General features: G+C 38.6%; 1 protein-coding gene across 1 annotated transcript; it reads right to left on the bottom strand.

Moving 5' to 3' along the window:
• Positions 1-303: 303 nt before the first annotated feature.
• On the bottom strand, positions 304-8,905 carry tprg1l (tumor protein p63 regulated 1-like). Its single transcript, XM_022198812.2, has 6 exons — positions 8,499-8,905; positions 8,265-8,356; positions 6,878-6,928; positions 6,678-6,803; positions 2,745-2,898; positions 304-2,261 (listed from the first exon to the last, which is right to left on the bottom strand). The coding sequence occupies exons 1-6, from the start codon at positions 8,724-8,726 to the stop codon at positions 2,067-2,069; spliced, it is 846 nt and encodes a 281-aa protein (XP_022054504.1). The 5' UTR covers positions 8,727-8,905; the 3' UTR covers positions 304-2,066.
• Between the last annotated feature and the right edge of the window lie 4,532 nt (positions 8,906-13,437).

Here is a 13,437-nt window from a genome sequence, read left to right as displayed (position 1 = left end):
AAATCAACCAAAATCCAGCAAATTTCGCTGAATTTTGGTTGATTTTTCTTTTTGTAAATGTTCTCAAGAAACATTTTAAACATTTTTTTTCCACTAAAAAATGTGCAAAAATTTCCCAAAAATGTTAAAAATATGGACATCAGAAGTTTTACTGCGAAAATACATATTTTCCCACATTTTCAAACTTTAAAACGGTCAGTTTTGACCTGCAGGACGACAAGAAGTTTAAGCAATCTTCACAAACCTGCGTCTACTTGTGTCTGTGGTGTTGGATGTGCTTGATGAACAAAGACATGAGACGGGTTCTTCAATGGGAAATCTTTAAAGCAGTTCGTCATGACACGAGTTGCATTATCTTTCACCTGCAAACGCTGCATCATCACCTGTACAATGGAAGTTGTTACCTGCTGTGTCAATGCCGAAGTCTCAGTAAGAATCCAAACAATAACTTAACAGGCAGTATCAAACACATCAGGAGCAATTTAATGACCTCAAGGCATCGTCCGTCTGTATGCTAGCTCATCCTTTAAAGGCTTTACTGCACAGTCGTTTGAACTGTAAATACTCAATCCTTGACGGTACGATTGTGATCTAAATGCACTTCTGTATCGGCAATCTGTGAGAGCTGCAGCCCCGACAAAAACATGTAGGAATTCATTATTTTCCATTGTGGCTACTGTGCTACTAACATTTAGAACATAAAGTATTCACATTGTTGCAATCGCCTTTATCTCCCTAAATAAAATATTCCAGAACTGGCGATGAAATATTCCTTTTCTAGAAGCATTTTTGAGTTAACTGCATCAAAGTAACTACAGATAAATAAAACAATCAGTATCTACAAATCCACTTAGGATATCTTTAAAAAAAAAAAAAACATCTGTCATGCAAACTTAACGTGCAGAGAACATGCACAAGTAAGACCAGAAAGGGGGGTTTTGGGACACAATTTGTTGGCGTTGTTGAGCACGGAAATGTGGTCTGTAACCTCTGATTGGACGATAATGTATTATAGGTTTGGAGCAAAACCGCCTAAATCTGATTGACAATACACAGAATTTCTATGGAACCAATGCAAAGCTGTGTGCAAATGTATGCTTAAAACAAATGAAAGTAGCAGGACAGTTAAGGCAGTTCACAAACCGAAAAACGTGGCTGACATGTTCACGTTGCATAAAACATCTGTGACATACAAGAACAGCTCTGCTATTGGAGGTAATGCAGCTCACTATTCTGATCAAAGTCATCGTTTAAGTAAATACAGACACGGAGAACAAAACACTGGAGGATCTCAACATGTGGTTTAGCATTTCCCACTCAACAGGTTTCATGGATGCTGATAAATGTATTCCACCTGTAGGAGTAGCAAAGCCGAGCCCGGAGCTCTGCAGCAAACGAGTGCCGACTCTTCAATTCCAGCTTTCCTATTGTAACATTTATTACAATGATCATGTGGCACGACTGTTAAACACCATCTGTTTGCTGCTTTTCATTCTAAGAAGCTACCCTATGGCTTTATGATCTGAATAATGGCATCTTTCATGTCAAACCAAGTCATGTAGCAGACAGGGAACAGATTCTAGGGAGCATAGTCTTGGCTAATGTTATGTTTTCACTGCTCTCCAGAAATAAAGCCTGAACAAAAGCACACATTTAACCCTAATAAGAGCGATCTTCTGTCAAAATCTAAATGTTCTGTCAGTCTGCCATTCAGTGGTTAAATAAGAAGCATGAGACTATGAGAAGCTCCATCTAAATTAAGCGCTTGTCCTTCATCTCCAGCGTCGGTCAGATCGCCATGCGGTCCTGGAGGCCGATGCGGGTGCAGATCTGCGTTCAGCTCTTTGATGGAAAGCAACTGGGGGCACAAAAAAACCAATTGGGCAGACGGTCCATGCAGCGCTGCGCGTCCTTTACCTACAGCAGGCTGACCACTCGTCTATGACACCGACGTCTCATGGGCTCCACTCACACACACAGACAGGTTGTACGTTACACCGTGGCCTCCCTCAGACAGTGCACTGGAACACAGACACATGGGTTGGGATTCAGACAAACTGCGGGTTCTAGAAGCCGATCTTGCCGCGCGTCATGGAGTAACCCAGCTTGGCCTCGTTGTTGATGAAGGACATGATGCCCAGGTAGGTCTCGATGAGCAGAGGTCTCTCCAGGATCAGGACGCCGTTAGCCCGGCCGGGGATCGGTTGCTCCTTATGGGCTTTCTTCACTGCCTGCACCAGCTGGGTTCTGAAGTTGTCCAACTTAGAGAACAAAGACAGACCTTCAGACACTTCTTTATGGTTTGTATGTTTACAAAATGAAGACTCCGTGTTTACAATGATGTCTCCTGGAGCTGCTCTCAAATGAGGAATAATGGATACAATTGAGACTTTACGGCCAAATAAGCTCCATTTATTGCTTTTAACAACATTAATGGCTCTGAATGGGAAAGCATCCCCAGAAATTGCCCCAGGTGCTGTTGTACAGCTTTGAAAACAACTATTCATAGCCAAAGTCATGAGTGCACAGATGTAAGCTGTGTGTTTCTGTCAAAGGCGTAATTGTGTCTTTAAGGCAGAAATCAGTCTTTTGCCCTCAGCCGGCCTGTGACCTTTAGAGCTGTTTTTGTTGCTTTTTTTGTGCCGTAAAGCGGTCGGCGTTGTTTGTCTCCTGCTCAACTTGCGAGACTCGTATTTTGAAAAACTCAAATGCTCTGTTTCTAACTTTGTACAAACAGATTGTACCTGGCAGAGAGAGGCCACCTTCTCATCAGCGTGGGACATGGGATGCTCTGTGAAGGTGGAGTAGGGCATGTCTGTGGACCAGGGGTTCCAGCGGTTCAGGAACGAGGCTCGGGGACGTTTGTCCCACTGGACACGGATCCCATAACCCTCTCTTCTGTAAGACGACACAGGAGTCTAAGAATAAGCTGCATACATGGGCCAGTGGTACACAAAAGCACCAAGCTAAACCAGGCATGTGGAGAGGGGGAAAAAGGTCATTTTTGAATCAGAATTCATGCAAGTCTCTTTATTATCTCCTCTAATGATTTATTTTTTATTTTCTTTATCAGTAGTTTACAACTCTTTATCTTTTTCTTTCCAGTGCATAATTCTTTAACCTTTCTATTCACATAATCAAGATTTTATTTCTATTATGATAAGATCAGATCTATTTTATTCATCATGAGGAAATTATTTTTCCAGAGTACAAACAATAAAGGGTTAGTGGAATATACACAATTAAACAGATTTTAGTAGTAAAAAAACAAATAATATAAAGTACAACGTACAAAAATGTAACTTTCTAAATGTTTTTGTGTGAAGTGTCGCAGAGTGTAAAGTGACTTTATACTAATACTAAAAACTAGAAAGATTACCAGAAAACTAACTGAAGTAAACAGATGTATTGCACATGAGTCCACTAGATCAGATTGTTGTTTTTGGAATCATATCTGCAGTATCTTCTTGAAAATTTAAGCCACATTTTTAACCACTAAACTAAATTTGAAGGTTTTCCTCTCACTGTGTTTAGTGCTACGGGATGGCATACACCACCAGTCAAAAGCCTGGACACGCCTTCTCAGTCAGTGCTTTTTATTTATTTGGATTATTTTCTACATTGTAGGTTAATACTGAAAATTAACACGTTTTTGTTTATGACTGTGAGGGAGCTGGAAAGCATCCCCCTCACTAAGATAAAAGTACGCATTGACAGCTGGATATAGACTGATATAAGCTTGTTTATCATTTTTGTTTTGTTCTGGGAAAACTTGTTAACCTCTCTGTCTCTCTTGAGCTTTACTTCAGTTGGCGTGTTTCATGGAGTGCACACATGAGGATGCCAGCAGGTGTCACTCACCTGATTAGGCTGAACTGAGAGATCAGAGAGGAGAGAGGGGAGGAATACACGGGGAAGTTTCATCTTTGTTTAGTATTTCTTTGGCTGTGTTTTCTTTATTTGTATCGGACTGTTAATTGCATTATGTATTTTAAGTATAAAGGATGTTAAATTGTATGGATGTGTGTTTTTTTTAATAGAAGTGTGGGGAGGTCACTGAGCTGTGCTGCTGAATCTGTCCTTCAGAACTCGAGGACAGAGATCTTTTCAGTTTGTGGCCCCCACGTTGTGGAATGCTTTGCCTTTGTCTCTGCGTTTTGCAGAATCTGTGGACTCTTTTAAAAGTGGACTGAAGACACTGTTGTTTAGAAGAGCATTTGGTTGACATTTTTCTTATTGAGTCATTCCATCTCATTTCAACAAATCTGAGGAAATTTTGTTGCATGACCTCCTCTGATCATCTCCAAACTTTTTTTTTTAACTATCCCAACATAAGAATAGATTACTTGCAAAGTTTTAACATCATATGATTGCTATTTGCTAAGTTATAAAATATTTAAATCCCTATTTTTCCACTCGGAAATTGATACGTTAGGTAGAAAGGCTTGATTTAGGAAGATAATACTGGGAACTGACTGATGATATAGACTTACAAGTGATCTGAAGGGTTCAAACACCTTAACAATAGAGCAGGAAAAAAAAAATTGGAATGAATATACCCATTTCTCTGTGGTACAGGGCAATTTAAAAATTTGGCGAAAATGGCATTTTTCAAGAATTTAGGCATTTTTTTCACAAATTTTAATAAGTAACAAGGTTCATATGTTATAAAAATCTCAAAGTACCTTAAAAGTTCTCTCTAACCTAAAAATATCCAAGAGCTAGCTAGTCTTCTTAGACCTCAAAACGATGCCTATTTATGAAACAGACTGAAAAACACCATACATATATTGGCACAGAAACCAATGTGGGACATGGAGTAGAAACATGAAACTTTGTCTGTATAACAATAAACATCCGAATAATTGATATCTGAAGTATCAACATTGTTTCTTGAATCCTTCATGGCCAATTTAACCAAGAAATGCACTATGTTTTATAGGCGTTTTTTTAGGAATTCTAACTAATATATTGCAGTTAAAATGAGTTATATTGCCTTAGGTCCCATGTAAAACATGTAATTTGTCCCCAACTTATCACACCACTATTTCTGTCCTTTGAACTGCTTGAATTTCTCTGAAATCAGGCCATCATCTGCACCAGATATGTGGTACTGTCCACCACGGCGTGTTGAAGGAGCAGTGATTGGACAGAGGATGTGGGCTGTAGGCACCCACACTACGTCATCCTTTCTAGGCCATGTGAACTTCTTGCTGGGACCTTTTGGGTGCATGAATTTCACTTGCAAATCTTCAAATTCAGCTGATAAGTCAAATACGATACCGAGGCTGTCCTGAGAATGCAGTCTGGGAGTGATGCCATTTCTTCTTATTCAGTTACTGTATGAAAGAAAAAACAATGTCTATATAATAATTAACTTCAGATATGCCCTTTGTAACTTATACTACGATGCTGATGCTTCAGATTCATCTTTCATCTTTAGTTGGTCATGTAAATGGTTCCTAAAAACAAAAACGAGGATCAAAATGTATAGTAAATTGATTCAGCAGTTGCTCATCTTTGGCACAAGAAACAAATATGAAAGTAAGTTCACACATACTTCACACATACTAGTTCCTCCAAAAAAAATTTGAACCGCGTACCATGTATCCCACATGCACTTTTTAATGCCTAAAGTTAGGCTATTTTGGGTCTACACCTGAGTTCAACAGCCTATAAATCAATAAATAAGCTTTATTTTAATGTTTTAAAACTTTTACCTTATGCAACTTTCATTAGTAAAGAAGAAAATTCATTCTTTCAATGTCTTTTCACAAGAATAAGTCCTAAAATAGAGGCATGAAAAACCCAAAATAAAGTCGCCCATGAAATAATAAGGATATTTTGGGAAATTCCACAGTCCAGTATTTTTTTATTTTCATTCATTTCTATACTTTTCTCACCAGAAGGGTAAAAGTTTTGGAAGGGGAAAAAATTCTGACCATGTAAAAGGAGTATAAATTGCTTTTTTTAGTAGTTTAAAACCCTAAAATCATAGGCGAGGATTAAGTTTGGACTGACTATGGGTATTAGATTAGATCATTACTGCTTATACTGTATGTTTATAACCATAATACTTTGCATTTGTTCATAAAATTACCCAAATAAAGCCCAAAAAAAATTTTGGGAGGATCTGAGAAAGTGGTGCAACAAGCATTTGTTGAATTGACATGGAATGACTCTATTTTGTTTTATATATGTATTTAAAATTGTTCTCTAGTATTTTATTGTAAAGCACTTTGTGATTTTTATCTGTGAAAAGCACTTAAGAAATAAACTTTACTTACTATCATCCACTGCGCCTGGGTGACTCCTTTGTCTTGCTCTTTGTTTGGTGAGCTGGATTTTTGTATATGAAAACTAAGTAAAGAGTGGAGCTCCTTGCTGCTTGGCTGGTTTTTGTTGTGCCATCATGCTCTGCCCTTTAGTTCATCCAGTGTATCACCACCAAAACCCTACAACAACGTAATTCCACGTGCATTCTTTCATAGATTTGATGTGTTCACTATTAATCTGCAATGTAGAAAATAAATTAAAGCCACTGAATGAGAAGGTGTGTCCAAACCTTTGACTGGTAGTGTATGTTATGAATTGGCACCATATAAATAAAATTGAGTAGTTAAAACACTTAAAATAACGCCTCGCTTGCTTCGGCTGACTAAACTGCGCTGACGTACTTGTTGAGGGATTTGGGTGGGAACTCGAATTCGCCCACTGAGATGGTGTCCACAGCGTTGAGGGAGATCCTGATGACTTGCTGACACAGCAGGTTAATGAAGTCGTATTTGCACACCAGCAGGGACCTGCACACAAAGAATCCTGTCATCAAAGTTCATTGGCTATGAGGTGGCGTTCATCGGTTAGCTTTCTGACTCACCTATCGGTTATGAGCACAAGTCGCTCCTTCTCGTTGTTCCAGTGGTCCACTCTGTAGGAGTCGTAAACAAAATGGATATAGAACTGTTATGTGCAGCAGAATTTGAAAATTGGCCTCCTCATGTAACAAAAATCACTGTCAGCACTAGAGATGGAGCGATTATTGGCCTGGCTGATTATCGTGTCCGATATTTGCCATTTTGTAAGTTATTGATGAACTAAATGAGCTACTTCAGGTCTGATGCAGACGTCTCTCTCTGTCTGGTCCCACAAATGTCTCTTAATCAGAGACTGAACAAGAAACAAGCTGTTGGCACCAAACCAGGAAATTAGCTTCTCTCACAGTAGTTAAGGCTATGCTAACGGCTAGCAGCTACGTTAGAAGGCACAGTCTGGAAAACAATCATTAATAAAGCTTTAAATCAGGACCTTGATGAACAATAAAAGTGATAGAACTGTGAAAGATTAAGAAAATGGAGAACAACATTAATGGGTCAGTATATAATTGTTGGACTTTTTGTATCATTGTTGACATTTTTGCTGTTTTCAGTCCAAAAATCAACATGTATGCATAAAAATGTATGCAGATATATCCCATGGACTTCAAAAGTCCCTCAATTATTGATTTACCTGGACAATTTCTGAGTAATTTTGGACAATTTTCTTGTCAATTTCAAAAAGTTTTGTCAACTTGGATCTTTTCTCGTCATTGTGGATCATTTTTTGTCTCTTTGGGATAATTTTTGAGTCATTTAGGACAAATTTTCTGTAACTATCAATCATTTTCAAGTCATTTTAGACAATTTGAGTCATTTTGGACAATTTTCTTGTTAATTTCAACAAATTTTGTCATTTTGGATCATTTTTGTGTCTTTGGGATAATTTTTGAGTCATTTAGGACAAATTTCATGTCATTCTGGACTAATTTTACCTAATTATAGATAATTTTCAAGCCATTCTGGGACTTTTTGTAACATATCTGACATTTTAGTGACATCCACCATAGTCATTTTTTAATTAAGTGATTGTTTTCATCATAAATAATTATGAAATTTGTAAATACATGATCATAATGAACTTTTTTTTTTTTTAACTTTTAATAGAAATGTATGCAAGACATATCCCACAGACTTCAAAAGTCCCTCAGTTATATATTACCTTAATAATCTCCAGCTGAGCTCTCTGTATGTTTTGTAGCAAAATATTGGCAAATGTAACTGTTTATACAGCAGAATTTGAACTAATAACAGTCTTAACAACACATTTCCATCTGAGCCCTCTCTGTGTGCTCCTATATTTGCTTGTGAATGGCTCCTACAGTGCAGGCAGCGGTTCATGCTCAGGTTTCCGGCTGATAACAAACGGTCACATGCTGCTGAGATACTCACTCTGTCAGCAGCCAGACGCTGAGCACCTCTCCATCCTCAGATGGAAGAGCCACAGTCCTGATGTCGCTCACAGCCTGCTCAATGGTACCTGGCTGAGATCAGCATCACATGTGTCAATCATCAGCATCACCTCAAACAGGCCAGCGACCCCTCCCTCCCTGCTGATGCCTCCCTGTGGAGAGGGTTGTTTCTGAAGAGATGCACCACTAACAGGCCTGGAGCACATCTACTTACCCTGAACACGAAGTAGTCCTTTACTTTGGCTTGCATCGTGGGGTTGTGCACATGGAAAGGCGTCAGTGTTTGCAGCGGGGGGCAGCAGGCCACGGCGGCTCCGTGTCCGAGGCTCCGTTCGGCCTCCGGCGGCGTGAAGGCGACCTCGACCCCCTCCTCGGTCTCTGCGGGGTGGAGGACCGCAGCGCCCGGACTCTCCGGCTCCATGGTGTCGTTGAGCTGCAGCATGGTGGAGCGGACGCAGTTCGTGGAGCTTGGACGATGTGCGCACACTGCTAGATGAGAAAACGTCCTTCCGTGGATGCAGTCTCACCCATTGCGCACGAATAATGTTTTGATTGTGAGGGGAACGAGGAAGTGGCTGCTCCTGCTTCACTTCCCCCCTCAGCTCCTTCCTCTTAAAGGGACACCAGCTCATAACAAGAACAGGTGTTAGGAGTGAACAGACCCCCTCTCCTGATGATCACTGGAAATAATCTGAAGCCTGTTGTTCATTTGATCCCATTTACCTCATTGGTGTCACGTGTCTATTTTCTCTGTATTTAAACTCCACATCTTCAGCCTGATCCAGTGTTTTTACTGGCCCACATCGTCAGCTGGAACTGCTTTAGAATGCTGCATTTTTAAGGATTTAAGGATTTTAAAGTTGCCTGTATTCTAAATACTGTCATTTTCTAGACAGCTTTGATACATAAAACCTCTGAAGACTTTTCCTTTGTGTATTTCATGTCAAACTTAAAGCTACCAATTTCATAGATGGTATCTTCTTAACCTTCGTGTCGTCCTGCGGGTCAAAACTGACCCATTTTGGAGTTTGAAAATATGGAAAATATATATATATATTCACAGTGAAACTTTTGATGTCCACATTTTCAACATTTTGGGGAAATCTTTGAACATTATTTTGTGGGGAAAAAAGAAATGTCAAAAAATGTTTAAGAACATTCACAAAAAATCTACCAAAATCCAGTGAATTTCCCCAGATTTTGGCAGATTTTTTTTTTAATGAATGTTCTTGAAGAAAATTTTAGGAGTTTTACTGATATGTATGTAATCACTTTCGATATTTTTAGGATTTTTTTGGAGGATTTTTACTCATTTATTGAAAATATTTACAAGAATTTTCTTGCCAAATTATTATTTTTTTAAATAAAAATTTTAAGGGAAACCTTTAAGGAATTTTCTTCCTGAAGTATTCTTATAATCTTTCTGACAAACAAACCTCCCTTTTTCACATGTTTGTTGCTCATGCTCCCGACCAAACCAGTCCAGGTGGAAGACGATGTGAAAGCTTTCCTATTGGGTTAAAGAGTAAAAATAAAACAACAACATGAAAAATACTCTGTAAAAGCGAGAGGTCTGTAGCAACTTTCATTTTTTCTGACAACTTTTTGGTGCCCCCCCCTGCCAAAAAATATCTGTTGTACCCCCATATGCCCCCCCCACTAAAATTAATCTGGATCCACCCCTGCCGTCTCGCCACTACGGACGCCAGCCAGGCCACCACTGGCTGCCCACCATTCCGGGGTCCGCTACCCCTCCCTTGACTGGCCTGAACCTGACGCCTCTAAACCCACTTAAATACAAACCCACGCAGTACCAGACTTTATTGTTAGACCTGTATATGTGAGATGGTTCTGTTAGTTCCAAGTGGCTTCTTTGTTCATTCAGAATATTGTTCGTTTAATTCTGGTCTAATAATAAAAACCTTCGGGTTTGTAACCACTTGTTTCCTAGCTTCGTGTTAGTGGTATTCCTGCCTTGGGGTTTCTATATGTGGATTACTGTTAGTCGAGTACTCTTGTTAATATTTTCCTGTTCAGTGGATTTGTGTTTAAACTAGTATTTCTGCCTTGGTATTATCATACATGGGGCCTGCTTCATTGTGTTACCTTAGTCCGTGTATTTAGTCCGCCTGTCCGCTGGAGGGTATCTGGTTTTGTCTCACTTCTGTGTCTAGATGTCGGTAGTTAGGTGGAGTCCATTGTTCATTTTCCTGTTCTGTAAATAAAAGCATTCTAAAGCCACTCATTCGCCTGCATTCAAGCACATTGAATCGCCTTGTTGTTGAAATGTGCTATATAAATAAATTTGCCTTGCCTTGCCATTCTCCTTTACTGCATCTGAGCTTCAGTACAAACAAAAACACCATACTATATTATGTTAAAAAAAATGACATTAAAACATGCCATATGATGAAATAATGTAAAGTAGGCTGTGAAAAACACCAAAGAGCAGGTCTCTATGAAAAAAAAAAAAATCATCATGAATTTTGTCCAAAAAAAAAAACGCTATAGTATACTATGTCGAAAAAAAATGACATTTTTTCAGCATGTCCTAAAAACATGCCATATGATGAAATAAGTAAGTAAGTAAATAAGTAAAGATTATTTATATAGCACTTTTCACAGATATAAAAATCACAAGGTGCTTTACATTGAAAGAAAAAGAAAAATAAGACATAAAAGTACAGTAAAATAATACGATGTAAAGCCACATTGCTCATAAAATCACACACATAAAAATCATACACGTAAAATCACATGTAAAATCACACATGTAAAATCACATAAAATTGTCCACATAAAAGCCCTCTCTCAACTAAAAGCCTGCTTGTATAAAAACGTTTTCAGCTGCTTTTTAAAAGAAACAGATGAGTCTATGCATCTTAAGGAGACAGGCAGCACATTCCACAGTCTGGGAGCGACTGCCTGAAAACATCGGTCACCTCTAGTCCTAAAAAGCGTGCGTGGAACAGACAACAATCTCTGACCTGAGGACCTCAGTGCACAATGAGGAACAATAAGGTCAGAGATGTAAGAGGGAGCTTGATTATGCAGAGGTCTAAAAGTAAGGACTAAAATTTTAAAATGAATTCTAAAATAAACAGGTAACCAGTGGAGAGATGCCAAGACAGGGGTGATGTGAGCTCTTTTGTGAGTGTGAGTTAAAAGCCGGGCAGAAGCATTCTGTATGGATTGAAGACGCCCAAGCTCCTTTTTATTTAAACAGGTAAAAAGGCTGTTGCAAAAATCCAATGTAGAGGAAATAAAAGCATGTATAATCATTTCTAGTTCAGTTTTGGACACTAGAGCTCTCAGTCTGGCAATGTTCCTGAAATGAAAGAAGCAATTCTTAGTTAGCTGCTTTGAATGTTGATTCAGAGACATTTCTGAGTCAAATGTGACTCCAAAGACTAGGTTTAACAAATGAGCCTCTCCAATGTGCCTCTTTATTTCTGGAGCTGTTCCTTTAGCTGCAGCTATTAAAATTTCTGTTTTAGCAGAATTTAGCTGCAAGAAATTGTCTGTCAACCACTGCTTGATGCTGGTCAAGCAGTCGGTTAATGAGGACAGTTTATAAAGCTCAGTAGGTTTAAAAGAACAGTAAAGCTGGATGTCATCCGCATACAAATGGTAGGAGACATCTCTGAACTGCCTGATTATGTCACCTAGAGGAAGAATATACAGGAGGAACAGAATAGGTCCAAGGACTGAGCCCTGCGGTACCCCACATGATAATGCCGTGTCAGACATAATCTGGTTCACACAAACACTAAAAGTTCTGTTTGACAGATATGAGGAGAACCACTTTAAAACTAAACCAGACAACCCCACCCTATCACGGAGTCTGTTGATCAGAATAGAATGATCTACAGTGTCGAAAGCAGATGACAGATCGGGACTGTACAATCTCCTGAGTCGGCTGACATCATAATGTCACTTGAGACCTTCAGCAATGCTGTTTCAGTAGAATGCTTTTGCGGAAATTTATCAAAGATGTCATGATCTTGCAGAAAATCTGTCAGTTGCTTCGCTACAGCTTTTTAATTTTTTTTTTGCCAAGAACGGAAGTTTAGAGATAGGCCTATAATTCTTAGAATGTGATGGGTCCAAACTGGGCTTCTTAATTATAGGCTCAACAACAGCATGTTTAAAAAAGCTGGGAACAACACCAGTTGAAAGAGAAATGTCAAACAATTGGTTTTGTTTTTCCGAGTAATTAACTGAGAAAAGAATTGCATTCTGGCATTTCTCAGCTCTTCATTAAGGATGCCCTTAATTCCTTAACGTGCAACCTGTGAACCTCAAGTTTAGTTGACTTCCACAGCCGTTCTGTCTTCCGACAGATTCTCTGAAAACTTTTGATGGATTCATCAATCCAGGCACAATGGTTTTTAGGAGAGATCTGATTTGCCTTCACAGGTGCCACTTTGTGTAAAATGTCCAAACAGTGACTACTGAAAGCACCAATTAAGACATCTGCATCACAATGACCAGCTAGAAAGCATAGGTCAAACAATGCAGAGAACCTCTCAACAGCATCCTCATTTAAAAACCTACTAAGCTATGACATTTCATCCATATTTTGGACGACAAACTAAACTATGATGTTTTTGTCATATTTTGGACGACATACTAAACTATGACGTTTTAGTCACATTTTGGACGACATACTAAACTATGACATTTTTTTTCATATTTTGGACCACATACTAAACTATGACATTTTTGTCACATTTTGAACCACATACTAAACTATGACATTTTTTTCATATTTTGGACGACAAACTAAACTATGACGTTTTAGTCATATTTTGGACGACAAACTAAACTATGACATTTTTTTTCATATTTTGGACCACATACTAAACTATGACATTTTTTTCATATTTTGGACCACATACTAAACTATGACATTTTTTTCATATTTTGGACGACAAACTAAACTATGACGTTTTAGTCATATTTTGGACGACAAACTAAACTATGACGTTTTTGTCACATTTTGGACGACATACTAAACTATGACGTTTTTGTCACATTTTGGACGACATACTAAACTATGACGTTTTTGTCACATTTTGGACGACAAACTAAACTATGACGTTTTTGTCACATTTTGGACGACAAACTAAACTATGACATTTTTTTCATAT

This window comes from Acanthochromis polyacanthus, chromosome 6 (genome assembly GCF_021347895.1).
Source record: "Acanthochromis polyacanthus isolate Apoly-LR-REF ecotype Palm Island chromosome 6, KAUST_Apoly_ChrSc, whole genome shotgun sequence".
NCBI classification, from domain to species: Eukaryota; Metazoa; Chordata; class Actinopteri; family Pomacentridae; genus Acanthochromis; species Acanthochromis polyacanthus.
This window is presented reverse-complemented; position numbering and strand designations above follow the sequence as displayed.

Coding starts and splice junctions, on each gene's coding strand:
- tprg1l (XM_022198812.2), bottom strand. CDS start 8,726: ATGCTGCAGCTCAACGACACCATGGAGCCGGAGAGTCCGGGCGCTGCG. Junction 6,804..6,877: donor CTTGTGCTCATAACCGATAG/GTGAGTCAGAAA, acceptor CTTTGTGTGCAG/GTCCCTGCTGGTGTGCAAAT. Junction 2,899..6,677: donor CCACCCAAATCCCTCAACAA/GTACGTCAGCGC, acceptor GTCGTCTTACAG/AAGAGAGGGTTATGGGATCC.